Source organism: Rutidosis leptorrhynchoides, chromosome 1 (assembly GCF_046630445.1).
Source record: "Rutidosis leptorrhynchoides isolate AG116_Rl617_1_P2 chromosome 1, CSIRO_AGI_Rlap_v1, whole genome shotgun sequence".
NCBI lineage: Eukaryota > Viridiplantae > Streptophyta > Magnoliopsida > Asterales > Asteraceae > Rutidosis > Rutidosis leptorrhynchoides.
In genome coordinates, this window is record NC_092333.1 from 347,719,582 (window position 1) to 347,744,234 (window position 24,653).

A 24,653-nucleotide genomic window follows, 5' to 3' on the forward strand; every position below is an offset into this window, starting at 1 on the left:
CTGTTGAAGTAACCCAGAAGGTCTCTGATGCTCGACCTTAACTTTGGAGCAAGTTATACACTTACCAGCATAGGTTGCAACGTCTTTCTTAAGATTCGGCCACCAATACTTTTCCTTAAGATCGTGGTACATTTTGCCCGCTCCAGGATGAATCAAATATCTCGATTTGTGTGCTTCATCAAGTATAAGGTTCCATAGATCTCCATAAAGAGGTACCCAAATTCTTTCGGCATAACATCGGAGTCCAGTCTCCCTAACCTCGAATCGAGAGATAAGTATGTTCAAATGTTCATGAGTTATATTCTCTTTCTTGAGAGCCTCATCTTGGGCTACTCGGATCTGGCTGTTGAGGTTTGAATGGATGGTGATGTTCAGAGCCCTAACACGAAGAGGTGACGTCCTCTCCTTTCGGCTTAAAGCGTCAGCTACGACATTGGCCTTGCCAGGATGATAACGAAGTTCACAATCGTAGTCGTTGAGCGTCTTGATCCATCGACGCTGTCTCATATTCAATTGCTTCTGATCGAAGATGTGTTGGAGGCTTTTGTGGTCGGTGAAGATAATACTCTTAGTTCCATACAAATAGTGTCTCCATAACTTGAGCGCAAAGACAACGACTCCAAGTTCGAGGTCGTGGGTAGTGTAGTTCCGTTCGTGAATCTTCAATTGGCGGGAGGCATAGGCAATAACTTTTGATCATTGCATCAGTACACAACCAAAACCACTCTTTGATGCATCACAATAAACAACAAAGTCGTCACTGCCCTCAGGAAGTGATAGGATAGGTGCGGTGGTTAACTTCTTCTTCAAAGTTTGAAATGCTGATTCGTGTGCGGGTTCCCAAATGAACTTCTTGCCCTTGTGAGTCAGCGCGGTCAAAGGACGCGCAATCAGAGAAAATCCTTCAATGAACCTTCGGTAGCAACCGGCGAGACCTAGGAATTGGCGAATATGAGTCGGAGTAGTGGGGGTCTCCCACTTGCTGATAGCTTCAATCTTGGTGGGATCAACTTTGATACCCTGTTCGCTCACAACATGATCCAGAAATTGGACTTCTTTCAACCAAAATTCACACTTGGAGAATTTGGCGTAAAGTTGCTCTTGTCTCAAGAGTTCAAGTACTAATCGAAGATGTTGCTCATGCTCTTCTTTGCTCTTAGAGTAGATGAGGATATCATCTATGAAGACGATAACAAACTTATCCAAGTACGGCTTGCAGACACGATTCATGAGATCCATAAACACGGCTGGTGCATTTGTCAAACCGAATGGCATCACGAGAAACTCATAATGACCATAACGGGTTCTGAATGCAGTTTTCATCACGTCACTTTCCTTCACCCTCAACTGGTGATAACCGGATCGCAAATCTATCTTTGAGTAAACGCTCGATCCTTGTAGTTGATCAAAAAGATTGTCAATTCGTGGAAAAGGATACCGATTCTTGATAGTTAATTTGTTGAGTTCACGGTAGTCGATACACATACGGAAGGATCCATCCTTCTTCTTAACAAACAACACAGGTGCGCCCCAAGGTGAGAAACTTGGTTGGATAAATCCACGGTCTAACAGCTCTTGTAGTTGACTTTGTAATTCTTGCATCTCGGAAGGTGCGAGTCTATAAGGTGCGCGAGCTACAGGTGCAGCTCCTGGCACTAAATCAATTTGAAACTCTACTGCTCTCAGCGGCGGTAATCCAGGCAATTCTTCAGGGAAGACATCGGAAAATTCGTTCACAATTCTTCAGGCAATTCTACCGTTTTCACATGCGCTAGGACAGCAAAACGTCCCTTCTTCATGATCTTTTGCGCTTTTACGCAACTAATGAGGTTCAGCTTCGAGGTACATCTCTCTCCGTAGATGATCAGTGGCTCACCGTCTCCTTGTGGTATACGAAGAGCTTTATCTCCACAGATAATATCGGCCCTTATCTTGCTCAACCAATCCATACCGACGATCACGTCAAAACTTCCCAATTTGATGGGTATCAAATCAATTTCGAAATCTGCACCAGCTATGTTGATAATAGCTCCTCGACTAATATGGTTAACTTTCTCAAGTTTACCGTTGGCTACCTCGACAAGCATACTCTCTTTTAACGAGACTAATGACCAATTAATCTTATCGCAAAAATGTCTACATACATAACTTCTATCCGCACCAGTATCAAACAAGACAGAAGCTAAAAGATTGTTGATAGTGAATATACCTGTCACCAAGTCGGGATTTTCTCGGGCGTCCCTTGCATTAACGTTGAAAGCTCTACGACGGGGTGGTCCGCCGTCTTTTCTTTTGTTAGGGCACGCATTTCTGAAATGGCCCGTCTGCCCGCATTCGTAGCACTTTTTCGGCCCATTGGTATTCAGCTTCCCATTCAAAGTGGTGACCTTGCAGTCTTTCTCGATATGCACAGTCTGTTGGCACTTTTCACAAACAATATTACAATGTCCAGTATGGTGCTTGTAGCACTGCTTGCATTGAGGTAGGGTTCCCTTGTAGTTCGGGTTCGTGTTGGTGATCAGATTGGGGTTTCCACCGTTGTTGTTTCCCCTAAAACCCTCATGTCGTTTCGCCAGGTTTTGATCATAGTTTCTTCCCCTGTTGTTGTTGTTGTTGTTGTTGTTGTTGTTGTTGTTGTTGTTGTTGTTGTTGTTGTTGTTGTTGTTGTTGTTGTTGTTGTTGTTGTTGTTGTTGTTGTTGTTGTTGTTGTTGTTGTTGTTGTTGTTGTTGTTGTTGTTGTTGTTGTTGTTGTTGTTGTTGTTGTTGTTGTTGTGGTTGTCCCATTTGCGCTTCTCACTAGTACCCGCTTCAGACTTAGTTTTCTCCGGTTCATCGATGGTTATTTGATTCATTAAAGTATGCGCCATGCGCATCGCTTCGGGAACATTTGGTGGCTTGGACGAGGTGATGTTTCCCTTAATGCTCTTAGGGAGTCCCCAGAAGTACCTTTCCATTCGCTTGAATTCCGGAGTGACCATTGTCGGACACATCAAGGCTAATTCCAAAAATCTCCTGTTGTAACCATTAAGGTCGTTCCCAACGGCCTTTAACTGCATGAATTCCATTTCCATCTTTTGTATCTCGGTTCTCGGACAATACTCCTCAATCATGGCACACTTAAATTCTTCCCATGGTGTAGCATACTTCTCATCAATGCCTTGTGCCTGTGCCATTGTGTTCCACTACGTGAGCGCGCCGTCAGACAGCGTGCAAGAAGCAAATTTGGTTTTGCTGTCCTCCGAACAGTTGCTAACTCAGAATACTGATTCTAGCTTTTCGAACCATCTAGTGAGATCAACCGGTCCCTCAATGCCGCTGAAGTTATGTGGTTTACAGCTCTGGAATTCCTTGTTAGTACACCCATTACGAATGAGTTGAATAACCGGTGGTGGCGGCAGTGGCGGTGGAGCTTAGGGTTGCATTTCTGCAATGGCTGCGGCTACCCTTTCGGCAATCATCTCTTCGATTTAGGCGGTGGTAGGTGTTGATCGTCCGTTGGCCATGGTGTTCTAAACAAAATTTTTGACTCAAGTCAAAATCCAGCATTCAATATATAATAATACAGTATACAACAACCAACATGGAATCAACACATCACATGTTTATTAAGTAACGCATCTAGGTACAAATACCACAGAATCATCGTACAGTAATGTATATAGAACATCGTGCAAGAATTAAATAACGCAAAGTTCCATTCATTAAGAATAATAAGTTTCATACATCTGAATAAGTCCGTATAATACATAAGTGAAACATAAAACTACCACTAGATTACATAATGAAATCTAAATACAAAAGCCCTACGGTGGGGGTGGGTGAAGGATGTCCATAACATGGGCCATTTGGTCCTCTAGCTCAGCAACTCGAGCTCGGAGGATCTCCACCTCCCTTGTTAATTCCTCGACAGTGGGAGATGGTGGAGCAGGCAGTGCTGGCGGTGCAGGTGGTGCCAATGGAGCAGGTGGTGCCGGTGGTGCATACATTACATAACGGGGTGCAGATGTTCCGGCTCCAGAAATAGTCAGTACGTAAAGGGGTGCCTTACGCACTTGTGGGTCGGCAGGGTACGGCACAAGCCGCTTACGAGCAGTAACCCTACGACGCCGACCAAATGCATCAGTGAAAGCACGACCTCCATTCACCCCTGGAATGACGGTGCCATCAAAATGGTACCGCTTCTTCGGCGGGGTGGAGGGTGCCTGTATAGGTATATCAGCAGGGTCCTCATCATCACTGGAGTCATCTGAGGAGGTGTCGTCGGATGAAGCATCAGTGGATGACGGGTCGTCCGAATCATGTGGTGGCTGTACGGGTGGCTAAACTGGCCGTCCTTGAGAGGCCATCATCTCTATGTACCTAGCGGGTCCGATCGGAATGAGACGTCCATCAGGGGAGCATCAGTACCAATGGCGATATCGGTTACGGAAAGGACCTTCCCCGAACTCTGCGGGAATCACAATCTCACCGGAGCGGGGCTGTGATCCTGAGGGTCCGAGGGCAGACAGAGATGGAATCTTCGAAGGGTCCTGGGCTCCGCTAGAAGGGACCTGCTAGTCCCGGAAGATGAAGCGTCGGGGTCACTCGTGGGTAGCGGGATCGGTGTGTCGGCAGCAACAGCAGGTGGGGTGGCTGACGAGTCTGAACTGCCCAAAACGATAGCAGGTGGAATATCCGACATCTGAACAAGGAAAAATAAATTTTTCCATGTCAGTAAGTCATAAAGCAAGCACGTATTAGGCCAACAGTTTAAATCATGTATAACAATAAGTAGCATGGCAATAATAACGAACCGTACAGAAGTAGCATGCAATCGAAAGCAAGTAATATCATACAGTAGTGAAATCATGTAGTAGCATACGGCACGTAGCAGTAAAATTAAGCAGCAGCATGCAGTAAGTTCAGCAGAAACAAGTAAACTAGCAAGTTGTAGATTAGTCCTATTAGTGAATCCTACTCGGGTCGGTCTTAGACTCACTAATGCAACCTAATTCCCTACAACCAATACTCTGATACCAAATGTGATGCCCCGTACAAAACCATCGTGTACGAATCATCAACAACAGGATCATTACAAGGTTAAGTACTATATGCTGTAATAAAAGAAGTTGCATTCACGATAGAAAGATGACGTCATAATCGACATCAAATGATTTACACCAACAGTATGCTTCTACGAATAGCAAGCATGAATAAATGTATGTGACCCTTAGGTCGTTACAAAACATAGTTTCAAATGTATTAAAGTTTGAATGCAAGATAAATAGTTCATGCGGTGATGACACTAGAGCAGCGGGTGTCTACGGCAAGACTAGCACGACAGCGGAAGAAAATAACCTTAAGCACCTGAGAAAAACATGCTTAAAAACGTCAACACAAAGGTTGGTGAGCTATAGTTTAAGTATAACAGTAATGTAAGGTAGGCCACGAGATTTCAGTGCTACAAAGAGCGTTTCAAAACAGTATGATAAAGTATATGTTAACCGTGGGCACTTGGTAACTAACTTAACGTTTATACCCCCTGAAAGTACACTTGGCAAGTGCGTATGTTTACGAAGTATTAAACACTCGTTAAATGCTAGCGCTACTAGCCCGAGTGGGGATGTCAAACCCTATGGATCCATATCTAAGATTCGCATTCACCGGTTCAAAAACCAATGACTAAACGTTACCGAGCTAAAGGGAATGTTTCTGCCGTTATATAACCCACACATATATAAAGTTTAAGTACTCGTGCCTAGTATGTAAAACATAAAATCCACATGTATTCTCAGTTCCCAAAATAAGTTAAAGTAAAAAGGGAATGCTATAACTCACAATGATAGAGCAGCTGTAAAGTATGACTCGGAAAGTAAGCAAGTAATGAAGGTTGTCCAAACGGGTCCTCAACCTAAGTCAAATAGTACTAAGTTAGTAAATCGTCCGAATAGGTTTAAATGTATGTAAATAAGGTCTTAAAGGTCATCATCATTCATCATCAAACAAAATGTGTAAAGTAAGTTTTGTTCATGAAAAGAGTTTAAAACAAAGGCTGAGTTCGGTCAGTCACCACGGCCTCTATACCTACTGAAATAAGGTGAGACCAGTGGCCATGGTTCCGTATATGAGTCCTTTAGTTGTGGTAAAAATTACAGAAGCAAAATCTTCTTCATTTGACCGTGGCGACGGTCTAAGTGCGAGTAGGTCAGAATTTTCAGCACAACGTTAAATGGACATAGTAACGATCGGAGGGCCATAAATCCTAAACTGTAACTCGGATTAAGACAAGTTCTATATGAAAAGTTATCTACTCGAACAGAGATATCTGAAAATCATAATTACAGTAGCCCAGGTCATACAGGTCAGACACAGAAACAGTAGAACAGTAGGGTCAGTAGGTTCTGGTGGTTCTTGGTGCTCGATGCTTATCATGGTTCTCATCCTTGATGCATATAGCTTCAAGTGTACAACTCGTTGATGTGTTTGCATCATTTTCACCAAGGTTTGACCATCATAACCAAAGTGTAAGTCTAAGACATGAAGCACAACTCACTTAAGTGTTGCAAGTGTTTTGATGAACCAAAGTTACATCAAAGTCTTAGATCTAACACATACATGAACTTTAAAACTAATAATAAGTTACAAACTTGAAAGTGAACTTATGAAATCAAGATCTTAAGTTGTAGAACATAGTTCTTAGTTAGATCTTGAAGATCCTAGACCCAAAAGTCTAGATCTAACATAACTGTACAAAGTTATAGTTAAAGAAAGCTTACTTACATGTTCTTGAACTTTCAAAGTTAACTTTTAGTTCAAGATTAATGAGATCAAAGTTAACTAGTAACATTTGACCAATAACAACCAAAAAACATGAAATTAAAGTGCATAATGTAAAGAATAAACTAAGTAAACAAGTAGTTAGTTCAAGGCTGTTCATACTTTAAAGATTCAAGCCTAAGTCTTGATCTTTAGAAAGTAAACTTTAAAGTTTACTTCATGAACTTCAAGTATGATTTACAACCATGAACTTACAATCTTTTGAAATAACATATGTAGAACATAAACTAGTAAGTTTAGTTCTTGTGTGTTCTTGAAATTACAAGATAAAATGAAGAATCAAACTAGAAAATTTGGTTCTTAGTAACTAGTAAAGAATAACAACAACAAAGTAAGTACTTAACAATAACATGAAACAAGTAACAACACAACAAAGAATGATGATGATCTGTGTGTGTGTAATTCGGTTTTAAGATAAGAAAGGAAGAAGAAAAACTTGAACAAGTTACTTACAAGTTGAGAGAAAAAAGAGAGAAAATGTTATGCAAGTAAAAGTGTGTTTGTGAGAAATGAGGATGCAAGTAAGAAGTAATACAAAAAAAGAATTTGAACTCCCTCTCACCCATTGGAGGCCGACAGTTTGGGTTCAAAAAAGGGGGAAGGAGTTGTTCACTAGTTCATGCATGGTAAAGGTTTATAAAGTTGGTTAATAAGGGTACATGCATGGGATTATGGTGTAACTAAGTAGTAGCAAGATTCCATAAGCATTAAGCTACTAGTTGCAATCTAAAGTGATACTTCCATGAAAGACATGGGCTAAATTAATCCATTAAAGATGTAGGGTGGGCTCTATAAGCCCATGTACAAATATAAAGCCCAAGTTCCAAGTTTGTAGCAATTAAACAAATAAAGCCCATGTAATTAACTAATAACCATAGTTAATCAAAATGATTAATAAAACTTAATCATGAATGTAAATAATATTCTAAAAATATTATTCGTGAAAGTTTCGTGTGTCACAAAGACGTTTCGGGAAATTAAAGTCAAGTACGGTTAATCATGGCAACAAGTAAATGTAATAACATACATTCATTTTATCACAAGTATTAATAATAATAATTATTAATAAATAAACGTTGAAAATTCCAGGGTTGTTACAATACTACATCCGTTGAAAATGCAGTCAAAATAAGATACATGGTGATGATTTTGTGAATGCAATGTTTTCTTGAATAAAGCATGTATGACTCAATGCACATAGCTTGTATCACATAAAAGCAAACATCGAAAGACTTCTAGGAACCTGAGAATAAACATGCTTAAAAGTGTCAACACAAAGGTTGGTGAGTTCATAGTTTTAATGTTGCGCATAATCAATATATAAAGGTGGATCACAAGATTTCAGTTGTTTCATCTAGAAACGTTTATCAAAATATTCTACAAGATTGAGCACCCTGGTAACTAAGCTTTAACGTTATAATAAGTACCCCTGTTTTAACATACATGCAACTAACATGTACAATACACGCCAACCAACGTGTACTAAACTCAAATAGCATACGTCTGTTTTATAGTTCAGGCTAAGGTTTCTATACCTGGAACAGACGAGGATGTCAAGCCCTATGGATCCATATATAACTACTCGCGCCCACCAGTTCTTATAACTGGCACTTACTAGTTATCAAAGCTAATTGATTTTCGGTTCAAACTCGGTGTAGAATTTAGTATGTACTTGTATCTATTGCGTTTAAAATAAAGTGCATGTATTCTCAGCCTAAAAATATAGATTGCAAAAGCAATAAAAAAGGGAGCATATGAAACTCACCTTAGCAGCATATAAGGTCATTCACCGAAATGTCACCGAAACTCGGAATGCAAAATAACCGTAGATCTCAACCTAGAGAACATATGTTGGTTAATACATGTCTAACAAGCTAGGTCAGGTCATAGTGTATCACAATCCTAATGCTCGAGACCGACATGCAAAAGTTAACAAAAGTCATCTCAAAAGTCAACCTGACCCAATATGCTCTTTAAATCTATACATGTTTATTATATTAACATAGTATCAGTCTTGATAATTGAACGAATTTATAGTTTATTAAACTCAAAATATTATTTATTTCAGGAGCTATATTATATTTGAATTATCATCACAATCAAAAATATTTTATTATTTCACATAGCTTTCCAATACTTGTTAAATCAAATTATAGTGTTTATAAAGCTTTAAAACGTGATAAGACAATCAACTTTGACAATTGTTCAACAAAACGAGACGTGCCTTATATAGAAATTCATTTACTCGATTAGTAATATCTAAAAATCCAATTTATCAATCTCATAGACAAGTTGTTTAAATATTAATTTGTAGTTTCAAACACAAACTCAATTAACGTCAAGCATAATTCAGTTGACCATATCTTTTAATCCGTTCATCGAAATCACGCGATTTCTAAATGAAAAGTTATTAATTTTTCGCCTGCTTTCCAACGACATGTATATCATATACTTTATATCAGTAGTACATGTATTAAATTCGTGATTCATCATAAAACTATTTAACAATAAAATTAAAGCATACAAGCATGCATAAACATATATACTCGTGCACTAGACATGAATACACTATTAATATATAAAAGATAAGATATGAATGCTCACGTATCAATATTGTGATTCAATATTGCAGGAAAGTACGTAGACGCAACGAAAATGATAAACGCTAGGTTGACCTTTGACTCATGATCATAATCCCCAAGCAATATCCATAACCTCCATAGCTATAACCCACAATTTCCTTAGCTCTATCTCGCTCGAAAACCATTTTTGAAATCGTTTGGACATAACCTCGTCGTAGTATTTTATGTATAATACTAATAATAATAATACAAATACTACTAATAATAATAAGATTAATAATAATATTAATCTTAATAATAATAATAATAATAATAATAATATAAATAATAAATATAAATGGAGTAAAGATATAGATAAGTATGTGTGTGTGTGATTGAACTGAAATCGTCGAGCATTTATAGATCTTTTCTGGCCAGCCATCCCATGTGATCGCATGGGTCTGTAGGCTAATGTCCATGCAATCGCATGGCCTCCTATTACAGCTCATGATCTCTTGTTTTCTAGTTTGTCGACATAATAAAAAAATATATATAATATATATAATATATATAATTTATATTAATTATATATATATATATATATATATATATATATATATATATATATATATATATATATATATATATATATATATATATATTTATATATATTATATTCTCGTGTATAGTTAACTTGTAAATTCAGTTCTGATAATTTGTACGTGGACGCTCGACTTATGTCCCGGTTCCGGTTTCTCGAACGTTACTTTGTACGCTTAAGAAACTTGTACTTTACGTTTCGTGACGTGTACCTTTGTCAAAATATAGACTTACATTACCAATAACTATATTACCCGAAGTGTATCTTGTACGTTCGAGTGTTTTGGTCATTTGCGTCTATAAATTAACGTCTTAATATATAATAATATTATTTTGAATCAAAAAGTTTTATATCTAAGTTAATATTATATTTTATAACATTTGTAAAATATACATACATTTTCATTTTGAAATAGTGCTTTACTGTAGCAAAATGATTTTTACTGTAGCAAATAGTGGTTTTCGAAAACACTGTAGCTTTTCGGTACTGTAGCTTTTCGAAAATACTGTAGCAAATTAGTGTTTTATTTGTTCATCTTAAACGTTTTAGTTAACTTATCTAAATATCAACCGAATCAATAATCGAATGTTACTATCGTTTACTAAATAACTTGAAATTATAAATATGTATAGATCTTTATTTAATATACATAAATCAGTTTTTAAATACACATTGCAAGTTATTTATAATTAATTTTTTATAATTAATATTCCAACTTATTGTGTGTGTATATATATATATATATATAAATAGATGTTCGGGAATCGTCGGTTAATAGTCAAATGTTAACTGAATATATAACATTAGTTCAAAAATTTTGAGAATCAATATTACAGACTTTGCTTATCTTGTTGAAATCTTATAAAGATTATGTTTTAAATTTGGTCAGAAATTTCCAGGTCGTCACAGTAATAGAGGTGACAACGTTGATCCCTAGAATGAACGAAAGGAAATTTTAGGAATTGTCCACCCTAAAGAAATATATATGTCAGTGTATAACGATCCATTTGACCAAGAACCAGAAAAGAGACATATCCATTTACTAAAAGCTACACTTAAAAAAGAATTAAGTAGTGACGATCGGGTGGGTCTAAACTTTAAACCAATTGATATATTATACACCACTGGAGATGTAAATAACTGGCTCACTATTCTAATTTGTGGAACTTATTCTACCGACTTCACATGTCGTCAGCTAAGTGTGGGGAAGTCTAACCCCACTTAACATTAAATACGGGGTTCGGGTTAGTGCATAACTCGTTAATGAACATGCATGATAAGTTAGGGTAAAATACGCATTTTCATAGATTAGCAAACAGTAGCAGCCGTTTTTGAAGAAAAACATGTGCGATAAAACAACAAAAGGAATGAACAATGAGGCGCGTCATCTATCATTCGACGAGCTTTGTAATTACAAACTGGGTATTTTTAATCACTTTTCTACACTAATCACCCTCATAAATTTATAATTATAGTCTGATTTCATGTAAATGAGGGCATTGCATGATCTCAAGTGTGAGAAAGAGTTATAAATTCTCTCAGGTTTGCACTTGGTTTATTTGCCAAATTTTGTGAAAATTTAAAAAATTTTCAACTAAATGAATTCAAAATCATGTTTATACATATTTATGAACGATAAAAATTAGGTGTTAATACTGAAATTGTCGTTACCTCGGAAAGGACATAAATTGAGAAACAACCTAAAATACTTGAACTCATTTAAAATGGAAAAGAGGAGAATAAAAAGACAAAGAAAGAAATAAATAAAAGCCAAGTATGGGGAGAATGTACCAAGTTATTCAATTAAAAAAAAAACTATCTATCACATATTTCTGTAAAGTCATTGCAGGTGCTTTTATTTTGGACTAAATTAACTGTTTTACCCAGTATATTGTAATATAAATAGAAGAAAAGAGGGATCTACACGATGAATCAATTTCATCATTAAAAGGAAGTAAAGTCTTCCGAAAAAGACACGCGCTTCTTGATTTAGGTCAAGAAGTTATCGTCCAGACTAGCTGTAGGTTGATAAAAAATCTAGAAAAGTCATCTCTAAAATCAGCAGGAAATCCACGGACCTCAACATCAAACAGGGTCGCCAAGTGGTCAGACTTATCCTAACCATAAGAGGATCTGTCTCGTAAAATGGGGAGGGCGCCGTGCAAATTAGCTTGATAAGACTAATGAATCAGACCCCCAGAAAGGATAATCTCCTTAAAGATTAAAAATCAGCATTTTAGCCTGATATTACTCAATCCTTGAGATTGACCTTAAAGATTGAGAATTACAAACTCATGGAATTCGATGATATCTAAACTCGAGCTTGAACGAGAAAATATTTTGATCAAAACTAAAACTGGTTTGTTTTCTGAAAACCTATTTTCAATGCGTTCATTACCATTGAACGTAAAATCCTGAGAATTCATCAGAATTCATTAGGTCACCTGAATCAAACCGAGTGTCAACCGTAAGAACGGTGGTTGCATAGCATTGTTGAAGACAGGTTGTTGTGCCAGACAAAAAAATTATAGGGTGATCTTTACTATTTCTCCTACAAAGGATAGTAATTGCATCCGACACGATGTGGACCATAATCAAAAGCATGTCATTAGACATTGCCTTAAGAGTTGCTTGTTCATCGCTTTTCTTTACAACCGGACGGTCGTTTACCGAAAGGTAATATACGGGAAAAGTATACTGGACGTGTGCTTTCCTAATACAAGGTTAGCAAGTGGGTGACACACAATCGCAAGATTTGAGCTAAAATTTTAAAATTTGAAACCCACAAAACCCACAAAAACATTTTGCAAACATCAGTGAAGGGTTATTCCGGAAAACTTATCTAGGATAAAAGCTAGAATGAATTTTCAAAATATCAAATGTTTTTATAAAGATCCAATTTCCTTAAAGGATCTAAATTTTTATAAGTCATGTGGGACTGTAAACCACATTGTTACTATCATTGTTTATACCGTCGTATCAAAATCACTGATGTATAAAGTGTGAGAATAAAAAAGTGATTCGAGTGAAGTGTGATTTAATTTTAAGTTCTGTAATGCTTGAGGACAAGCAACATTCAAGTGTGGGGATATTTGATAGTGCTCCAAACGAACATATATTTAGTCGCAATATCCTTCCAATATTTAAAGTTTTTAGTTGTAATTGTTCTATTTTTAAGTTGTAATCGTTTATATTAAATAAGTGTGAAGACAAAAGGTGAAAACGAAGATTTGAAGACGCAAATGTCCAAAATGCTCAAACGTACAAGTTAAACTCCAAGTGGTTCAATTTATTGATGATTAACGTCTAAATATTGATAAGAGTACAAGTCGCGGAACGCAAAGTACAAGATATCTAAGCATACGAAAAGGCGTTCGAAAATCCGGAACCGAGACATGAACTAACTATTAACGTACGACTCAACGGAGCTAAAATTACAAGTTAACTATGCACAAGAATATAATATAATATATATATATAATTATATAGATTATATATATATATATATATATATATATATATATATATATATATATATATATATATATATTAAAAAATTCAGCAGCCCACGTTTAAAATTCAAGATGAGCTGGAAATAGGGACTCCGCGATCGCGGAGCCCACATGCCTAATACCATAGCGATTGCGGAGCTTCGAATCTCAGAAATGGCCTATAAATACTTCCAGCTTTCTTCCGAATCCATTACACTATCTATCATATTACTCTCCCTCTGTAATATATATAATATATATATATATATATATATATATATATATATATATATATATATATATATATATATATATATATATATATATTTTTATATTAGTTAGTTTGGGTAATGTAAAGGGTATTTTACGGGTTTGGAAGTCGAAGTTATGTCCGTGTAACACTACGTGATAATTAATCATTGTAAGTTAAGTTCTCCCTTTTCAATTATGTCTCGTAACTAAGTTATTATTATGCTTATTTGAGCCAAAGTAATCGTAATGTTGGACTAAATATTAAGACGGGGTTATTGGGCTTTGGACCATAATTGGGGTTTGGACAAAAGACCGACACTTGTGGAAATTGGACTATGGGCTATTAATGGACTTTATATTAACTAAATGATATCTCGTTAATTTAATATAGAGATTTATAATTTGACGTATTTATATATAACCGCATACGCTTGATCGGGTACGGTGAGCGGGATATTTATAAATACTAATAATTGTTCATTTGACCGGACACGGGGATGGATTAATAGTCAATGGACTCATTAAAACATGGGTGGATTACATACAAGGGTAATTGGTGTAATTGTTAACAAAGTATTAAAACCTTGGATTACACGCAGTCGATAACCTGGTGTAATTATTAACAAAGTATAAAAACCTTGTTACAGTTCGAATCCCTAATTAGTTGGAATATTTGACTTCAGAAATAAGGTTAATTTGTCGAGCATTTTATAATTACGATGAACTATTATGGGCAAAAACGAGATAGGTATCAAATAATCTAGGACAAAGGACAATTAACCCAGGGTAATAAATTAAAATCAAAACGTCAGACATCATGATTACGGAAGTTTAAATAAGCATAATTATTTTATTTCATATTTTATTATTCGCAATTTTATATATCGTCATTTAAATATCGTTATTTATTTTACGCACTTTAATTATCGTCATTTATCTTTACGCTTAAAATATAAAATCAAAAAACCGGTAATTAAACGGTAAATCCCCCTTTTATATATTATTGTATATAATTATATATATTTTGTACAAATATAGTTATATAAAAATATAGTGTAAAATAAGTCGTCTCCCTGTGAAACAAACCGGACTTACTAAAAATTATACTACTCTACGATTAGGTACACTGCCTATAGTGTTGTAGCAGAGTTTAGGTATATCCCATTTGTAAATAAATAAATTAAAACTTGTGTAAATTGCGTCATATTTCGTAATAAAAATAATAGTATATTTCGTACACCTCCGCTGCATCATCAACCTTGTAAAAGTGAATCCAATAGCGTAAGAAGTAAGGAAAATAGAGTTATAACGAAGAAAACAAAGGCAAAACAGTGAAAGATCGGAAACACATCCTAGAATACACATCACCGGATGAAATTGGACGGTAACCACCACATCGGTACCGAGACAGATACCCGTGAGGGATGTCGGGACCGGCACCTGGAGCTGGACCGGTACACAACCGAAGGCCCTCGGGACCGACACTCGTGAGGGATGTCAGGACCGAGGCTTGCAAATTTGGCCGACACCCAACATCTCAGGACCGATAGGGTCCCCTATCGGGACCGAGAGCTAGGCATGTGGAATCCATTAGGACCTAGGCCCATTTTAATGGTACTGGCCGGCACCTAAAAAAATAGCCTTTTTATTTGTGTTTTTGTACCGAGACTTCACAAAGTGTCGGATCCCGAGATTTCACTAAACACTTTATATTAATATTTTTAGTAGTTAGTTTCTAGATTAGAAAAATTCTCACTAGATTAGTGATACATATTTAGAGTTAGGGAAAAATTATTGTAAGGAACATGGTGCGTCGGAAGTTTTCAACCTTTTGTAATATTCAAAACTCGCAATTAATCTACGGTTAATTCCTTCCCTTTTATCTATCTTTATTTTATCATGTTCATTTTATTTATCATTATGTTTCGAATTATCATGGTTAGAGAGTAATTATCTTCTGTGTTTGTTATGAAATAGTTAGTTAAGTATTATAGGATAAATATAGAGCTGCAATATTGTGTTATGCTTTTCGACAAATATTATCTTCATAAATTAATCACTTTTAATCAAAGAATGTGGTTTTAACTTTATTATTGAGATGTCGAGAATCTCGATATAAATTAACTATCTATGTCAAACCTATGGTTGCATACAACACTATGTGAACTTTATGGGATCTTTAAATGCCATAGTTTCGGAGGCACACGGGTTGTAGTAAGTACCATTAGAGCATTATAGAGTCTGCATGAATAACCATCGTGAAAAATTGATAATAAGAATACGTTTTACTCATATGTTACTATAAATAAAACCCTGAGGAACAAGTATAGTACATTATACCATCGATCAATTTTATAAAACATGATCTTAACATTAGGATTAGGGATGTGCTTAAGTATTGTACCTCGGCCTAGTTTTAGAGTATCTTTGATCCGATATAATAAAGCAGATTTATAAACTTATATTGTAACCGAGTCTTTCCAAAACCTGTTTTATTACACATATTATCATTCGCAATATCTGTCTCCTATTCGTGTGAATTAAAGAGAAGTTGAATCAAAGTGATGGTTTATGGATAAGAAGTTGGTTCAAGGAAAAAATAGTCTAGGAGTCCAAAATTGTGCAAAAGAATCAAGACTTGAGCCTAAAGATTGGACCAAGTGAAGTTTAAATTGAAAATGAAGAATCAACAGCCTATTGCAGTGCACCAAAATCCTATCGCGACACATCTTAAAGCTATAAAATGTTATTTCAAATTCAGTAGCAAAAACCCAAGATTCAGTGCGGTGTACCTTAAGTCAATGGCAGCGCACCTTAAGCCTATTGCAGTGCACCTCCGCTGTGATAACATCAGATTATTAGGAAACTATAAAAGGAAAAATTTAGGTCTGAGTTGGAGGAGCTGAAATTAGGGGCACGATTTGGAACCCTAATTGGGTCCTTTTCATGATTCCCTCAAGATCCATGCCCAATTTATGTTCCTTGTTGAAGATTAATGAAGACAGATGCTAGATTTCCTTCATCCTTTCCATTTCTTGTTTCAATATTATTTTGATACTAGTTCTTCTCCATTTTAGTTGTATTGTTTAATACTTGATTTGTCTTTGATTTAGTTATTGTTTATGGAGTTATGCTAGCTTAGTTTCATTTGTGTTCATTTGACTGTAAAACATAATGCTTGGATTTGCCCTAATTAATGGATTTAATGTTTGAATGAGTATTGATTGTTGAGTTTTGACTATTAAAATATCTTAGTGATTTTATATGTGATTCAATTTATGCTTCAATACCCTTGGTGATCTAGACAAATAAATTTAGGATTTCAAGTGATTGTGTATTTGATTTAGGTTGGTTTTCAAAAAGGTGTTTAGTTAACATAGTGGTGTTAATCATTTCAAGTAATTGTTTTGATTAAAATTTTATGTGAGTTTAATTCAAGATCAAGTCTCAATGGTTTTACTCAAAACATAATTTTAATCATTTGAATTGAGTCTACGTGAGTTAATGAACTTTATGAAGATTGACGAATTAGAATGAAACTATATGTTTTGAACATTGATGTTTAACAAGTGTAAAGGGAAATCCATGTCAAAGAGTGAATCAATCAAGTGGACACGTTTTCTTTTATTTGATTTCTCTTTTAGTTTAATTATTAGTTTAAATTATAACTCTTTCAAAACCCCCCTTTTAGGATAATTATTAGTCTTTTGGAATCTAAAACAACCGCTCCATGTGGAACGAAATTGTTTGAATACGTGATAGTTGCTATAATGATCTAGTAATTGTTTCCCATATGTTTGTGTTAATTGGTTAAGTCATTTGATCATTGTTTTTATATTTAAGTTATCAAACACAAATCGTCGTTTTATATTGCTCATATTACACATATTATCATTCGCAATATCCGTCTCCTTTTCGTGTAAATTAAAGAGAAGTTGAATCAAAGTGATGGTTTATTGATAAGAATATGGTTCAAGGAAAAAATAGTCTAGGAATCTAAAATTGTGCAAAAGAATCAAGACTTGAGCCTAAAGATTGAACCAAGTGAAGTTTGAAATGAAAATGAAGAAGTAGTAGCCTATTACAGCGCACCAGAAGCCAATTATGGTGCACCTTAAAGCTATAAAATGGGATTTCAAAGTCAGTAGCCAAAACCCAAGATTCCGTGCGACACACCTTAAGTCAATAGTGGCGCACCTTAAGCCTATTACGGCGCTAGTGGCTTTTGCGGCGCACCTCCGCAATGACAGCATTAGATTTTTAGCCAACTATAACAAAAACGTTAGGTTTGAGTTGGAGGAGCTTGAATTAGGGGCAAAATTTGGAACCCCAATTGGGTCCTTTTCATGATTACCTCAAGATCCATGCCCAATTTATGTTTCTTGTTGAAGATTATTGAAGATAGATGCTAGATCTCCATCATCTTTTCCATTTCTTATTGTTTCAATCTTATTTTGGTACTAGTTCTTCTCCATTTTAGTTGTAATGTGTAATACTTGCTTTGTCTTTGATTTATTTCTTGTTTATGTAGATATGTTAGATTAGTTTCATTTGTGGTCATTTGATTGTAAAACTTAATGCTTGGATTTTCCCTAATTAATGGATTTAATATTTGAATGACTATTGATTGTTGAGTTTATTGAAGATCCATTGCTATGATTGTTTTAAGCTTTATTTTGATTACATAGGTTGTTAAACTATCTTAGTGATTTGATATGTGATTCAATTTATGCTTCAACACCTTTTGTGATCTAGACAACTAATTTGGAGGTTTCAAGTGATCTAGTTTAGTTTTCAAAAGGGTTTTTGGTTAACATAGTGGTGCTAATCATTTCAAGTAATTATTGTGATTAATAATTTTATGTGAGTTTAATTTAAGATCAAGTCCAAACAGTTTTACTCAAAACATAGTTAATCATTTGAAGTGAGTCTACGTGAGTTAACGAACTTTAATTTGATTGATGTTTTATGAAGATTGACGAATTGAAATGAAACTGTATGTTTTGAACATTGATGTTTAACAAGTGTAAAGGGCAATCCATGTCAAAAAGTGGATCAATCAAGTCGAGACGTTTTATTTTATTTGACTTCTCTTTTAGTTTAATTCACAACTCTTTCAAAACCCGCCTCTTAAGATAATTAACTAAAACATGTCAAAAAGTGAATCTAAAACAACCGCTCCATGTGGAAGGAACTTGTTTGAATACTTGATAGTTGCTATAAAAATCGGGTCATTGTTTCCCGAATATTCGTGTTAATTGGTTGAGTTATTTAATCATTGTTTTTATATTTAAGTTGTCAAACACAAATCATCACATCAACTTTTTGGGTTCTCTATCAGGGAGCGACTTTAGTTGGATTTTGAAATTTGCTAGTACTTGTTCGATCCTTTTGTAAGAACTTCATTCTTGCAAAAGTTACTTCTTGTTAATATTTGCTTTCATTCGGAGAAACGTTTGTTTGTTTGTTTGTGGTGTGATAAATCTAGATGGCCGGAGATGATTCTTTGTATGATTATTTGATGTCAAGAGCCATGAATGATGGTCAAAAATTGGGGGAGAACTCGAATTTCACGGGTATGAATGAAGATTATATGGTTATGAATGATGGTTACATGGGTATGAATGATAATGGCTTTATGGAATTTTGACAAGTTAATATTGAGCCGGGAGGTTATTGTGAGACTTATGAGGGGTACTATCCAAACGGGGTTTTATATAATAGTTACATGAATGATTTTGTCCCCATGGATCAACCTTATGATAATGGTCTTATTTATAATTTTGACCTTATGGGTCAACCAATGGACTATTGTTATGAGAGCGATAACTCTACATAAGAATCTTCTCAACATCAATTTCAAGATTAACAACAAGAGGAGATCGAACCCATTTACAAGAGTTATTCTCACGCTTCATGAGAACCCATTTTGACCTTATCGAGGCTCTCAAGCTAGAAAGACAAGATTTAAAGGATATGTTAGCTAGTCAACTATTTAGCTTTTGTGTTTCCTTATGAAATGATAGTTATAATTCTAAGGATAACAATATATAAAACTAGTATTTAATCATCTGATTATTATTACTTTGATAAATAAAAAACGAGAATTGCTATAATTTTTCTAATTTATTTTAAGATTTTACGTATATACAATGTAGCACTCAAAATATTTTTATTTTTAATAGCAATTAAATTTAAAGTATTAGAACTTATGAATAATTTATCTTTTACATTCTTTATAACGGTTGCACATTAAGTAGCAAATTTACTTAAGAGTATAAATTTGGTGTCTATATTCAAAAAATTTCTTGCTTATGCAAACCAATCATATATTTAGTATAGTGGCACATATCCTTCTATCAACTTACAAATACAAGTGTTCTAATGCTTGAGAAAAATTAGTAACTTGATAAGTCATTGTAGTCTATATTTAATTTTATGACAATAAAAAAGGTTGTATTTTATTTTATACGAGATACTCACATAGTTGCATACATGTGTATGATCAAGTTACCTATACACAATCAATTAAAGTACTACTATTTTTATATGTACAAGCGATATATTATCTGCCAAAGTTCCAAATGGACCTGATGAACTTGATAAGGCCCAACATAATGCTCCTAAAGGGCCCTCTCTTCAAGACGGGCCTCCTCCCATACCATTCTTCACATCGGACATACCCTATGTTCCTTACGTCCCTGATGATAATAAAAATGACACGTCCATTCCTAAGCCTACCAAAAATATTGATACCACTCAAGGCAATTTTGACGGGCAATTTGACGTTGATTGCCCTCCAGGTTTTTTACCAACTCCAAGATATGCGCACGAAATACACAATTGGCACCCGGCACACCGAGACAAAGATGGTAATAAAGAGTCCCTGGGGGTTAATAATAATAATACGGCTGATAATGGGGTTCCAAAAATTTCTGACGCTTCAGGTGACCATAGCAAACCTACCTCTATCAATGAATAAGCGTTATCTACTTGTAGCTCGGGATTGAAAGAATTCGGCTCGGATATTGGGCTTGAGTGGATCGGGCCTCCGGAAGGGAAGTAACTCTTATTCTCATTCGTTTTCCTTTTAAAAAATTATTTAAAATGAAGATAATTTCGTTAAATGTACGTGGGCTCGGGAAATTAGAAAAAGAAAAATTTAATTGGGTTAAAAGTCTAATTCGTTTTCATAATCCGGACATTTTTGCTATTCAAGAATCCAAAAGGAAACGTGTCACCGATTTTATGATTGAGTTGCTATGGGGTAATAAAGATTTTGAATACATCTTTAAACCTTCGGTGGGACAATCGGGTGGGTTAATTTTAATTTGGGATCCTTCTAGATTTTGTGTCTCTGGGGCAGTTGAAAAAGACTTCTTTTTGGGTATACGTGGGCGTTGGGTGGGCAAAACGGGAGTTTCTGTTATTCTAAACGTATATGGACCGCATAATGACCATTTGAAACATAATTTTTGGGAAAGTCTTGAAAATATTATGCAGGTGGATATTGATGATTGGGTTATTTGTGGTGATTTTAACGAAGTAAGGCGTAGATCAGAACGGCAAAATTGTGAATTCATTGAAAGTAGAGCTAAGATGTTCAACGATTTCATTAATAAGGCAAACCTCATTGAAATTCCATTAGGCGGGATAAAGTTTACTAGAATCAGCGATGACGGTTTGAAATACAGTAAACTTGATAGGTTCTTGGTCTCAGAAACATGTTATGCATCTTGGGAAGGTATATCCGATTGTACTCTAGATAGAGACTACTCAAACCATTGCCCTATTGTTATGAAAGATTCGAATAATGATTTTGGGCCGAAACCGACTAGAGTATTTAATAATTGGTTTGAGGACGGAAAAAGTATTGATTTGATAAAAGATACGTGGAATGTCACCATTCGTACTCCTAGGGTTGATTGTATATTTCGTGACAAGCTAAAGAATGTCAAAACAGTGCTGAAAGAAAAGTGTAATCCCAAATACAACGCTCTAAATGCCGAAATTGACTTACTCCACAAAGAAATCTCCGATTGGGAAAATATTATTGGTACTCGTGATCTTACGAACGCTGAAATCACCTCTTGGCTAGACTCGAAAAAAAGTGGTTCCAAAAAGATAAGGAGAAAGCCGATATTTTGAAACAAAAAGCTAGGATCAAATGGGTAATGGATGGGGATGAAAATAGTAAGTTCTTTCATTCGTGCATTAAAAGAAGACAAAACAAAAACAACTTAAGGGGTGTTAATTTGAATGGTTTATGGATCGAGAACCCGGATGAGATTAAATTGGCGGCCTTTACTTACTTCAAAAATCGTTTTACCGAAACCAACTCTCGTACCTTCAAAATTCGTGGCCCCTTAGATAACCGGCTTGGTGAGAACGAGGCGTCTGGCATTGAGACCCCGTTCACACTTTCCGAAATTCATGATGCTATACCAGATTGTGGGGGCGAAAAGGCCCCGGGTCCGGACGGGTTTAACATGAAATTTTTCTCAAAACATTGGGACGTTGTCAAAGATGACCTTCTCGTGGTTTTTACTCATTTTTGGGAGGTTGGCGAGATCTCTAAAGGATGCAACTCTTCTTTTGTCGCTCTAATTCCAAAAAACAATGATCCTCAAGGTGAAATGTCCCGTTCTTATTGATTAAAAACGTTCCATATTAATTGATTTCGTTGCGAGGTTTTGACCTCTATATGAGACGTTTTTCAAAGACTGCATTCATTTTAAAACAAACCATAACCTTTATTTCATCAATAAAGGTTTAAAAAGCTTTACGTAGATTATCAAATAATGATAATCTAAAATATCCTGTTTACACGCGACCATTACATAATGGTTTACAATAGAAATATGTTACAACGAAATAAGTTTCTTGAATGCAGTTTTTACACAATAGCATACAAGCATGGACTCCAAATCTCGTCCTTATTTAAGTATGTGACAGCGGAAGCTCTTAATAATCACCTGAGAATAAACATGCTTAAAACGTCAATAAAAATGTTGGTGAGTTATAGGTTTAACCTATATATTATCAAATCATAATAATAGACCACAAGATTTCATATTTCAATACACATCCCATACATAGAGATAAAAATCATTCATATGGTGAACACCTGGTAACCGACATTAACAAGATGCATATATAAGAATATCCCCATCATTCCGGGACACCCTTCGGATATGATATAAATTTCGAAGTACTAAAGCATCCGGTACTTTGGATAGGGTTTGTTAGGCCCAATAGATCTATCTTTAGGATTCGCGTCAATTAGGGTGTCTGTTCTCTAATTCTTAGATTACCAGACTTAATAAAAAGGGGCATATTTAATTTCGATAATTCAACCATAAAATGTAGTTTCACGTACTTGTGTCTATTTTGTAAATCATTTATAAAACCTGCATGTATTCTCATCCCAAAAATATTAGATTTTAAAAGTGGGACTATAACTCACTTTCACAGATTTTTTACTTCGTCGGGAAGTAAGACTTGGCCACTGGTCGATTCACGAACCTATAACAAATAAGTATATATATATATCAAAGTATGTTCAAAATATATTTACAACACTTTTAATACATTTTGATGTTTTAAGTTTATTAAGTCAGCTGTGTAACGACCCGACCAAAACCGTTATTGACGGCGCCGTTAACTTAGGTCCCGTTGCGTGGTCGTAGTCCCTATATGAGACTCGTTTGACCAAAATTATGTCGCATTCATTTGAAAGGTACAAGACTTGCAAGTTTAATTTACAAAACCGTTCGACAACAAGTCTAAGTTTACAAAGTCATAAAGTATAAATGAAATAACTTGCGACATAATTAGTTTAAAAACACAGTTGCTATAAATAGCGTAAGTATGTAAACAAAAGTTTGAATCCAAAAGTGCTATCCCTAGCGTATGCATGCATGGTTGACTCCAATCAAGTAATCAAAGAGTGCGGAAGCATGTATCAAGTAGCCAAGTATGAACCTGAGAAAACATGTAGAAAACTGTCAACGAAAAACGTTGGTGAGATCATAAATGTATTTGTAAAAGTATATTTTGAACCACAATAGTTTGTATAGATGATTATCCAAATCGTATTTATTCCGAAGAATGTAGTTTGTATTGCGAGCACCCAATTACCAAAGCTTAACTGAATCTTCCCTCTGAATTTTGAATATAGTGTTAGAACATACACTATGCACGTTGAAATTATATTTCATCCACTAACGGTAGCGAACCGTCTGAATGAGGGTTCGTTAAACCCGTATGGCCACACAACATAATCACTCGCTTACACTTACACCCTGCAAGTGGAACTAATGATAATTGGATTGAGGACTTTCGTTCTAACTCGTCTGTATCTTTGTATTCGTATTTGTGTTCAAAGTATAAAAGTATGAAAAGTATATATACATGTGAAATGTATATAAGTATGTAATGTATATGTTTCTCAGCCCACGATTTAAAAGAATAAAAGTTGTTGAAAAGGGTGGGACTATGATCTCACCTCGAGTGCACGAGTAAAAAAAGTACTTCACAAAGTAACGTATGCATGATAGTTGCTTAGCCTTGACCTAAACAAATAAGTTGTATCAATTAACCGGTTACGACACAAGGTCGGGTGAAATGTGTTCAATTAGTCCTATGGCTCGTTACGACTCGATTAAGTATAGCATGTGAATCACGTTGTCAAGTTTCATACATGAAACAAGTATAAAAGCATGTTAGAATGATTGTATAAAAGTTTGGTTAAGTTTGTCTAAAAGTCAAACTTGGTCAAAGTCAACGAAAAAGTCAACACGTTCGGGTCGGGTCCCGAACTATTTTCTATGCTAGTTATTCATATATAAGCATGTTAAAACAAGTTGCATGTAAATTGGAGGTCTAGAACATGTCAAACATTTTTAGTAAAAAGGTCAAGGGAAACAGAAT

General features: G+C 35.3%; 1 protein-coding gene across 1 annotated transcript; it reads left to right on the forward strand.

The window, feature by feature from the left end:
- The first annotated feature begins 20,828 nt into the window (after window positions 1-20,828).
- Window positions 20,829-21,869, forward strand: LOC139899845 (uncharacterized). The gene has a single exon (XM_071882676.1). It carries the CDS (start codon window positions 20,829-20,831, stop codon window positions 21,867-21,869), a length of 1,041 nt encoding a protein of 346 aa, XP_071738777.1.
- Window positions 21,870-24,653: the final 2,784 nt, after the last annotated feature.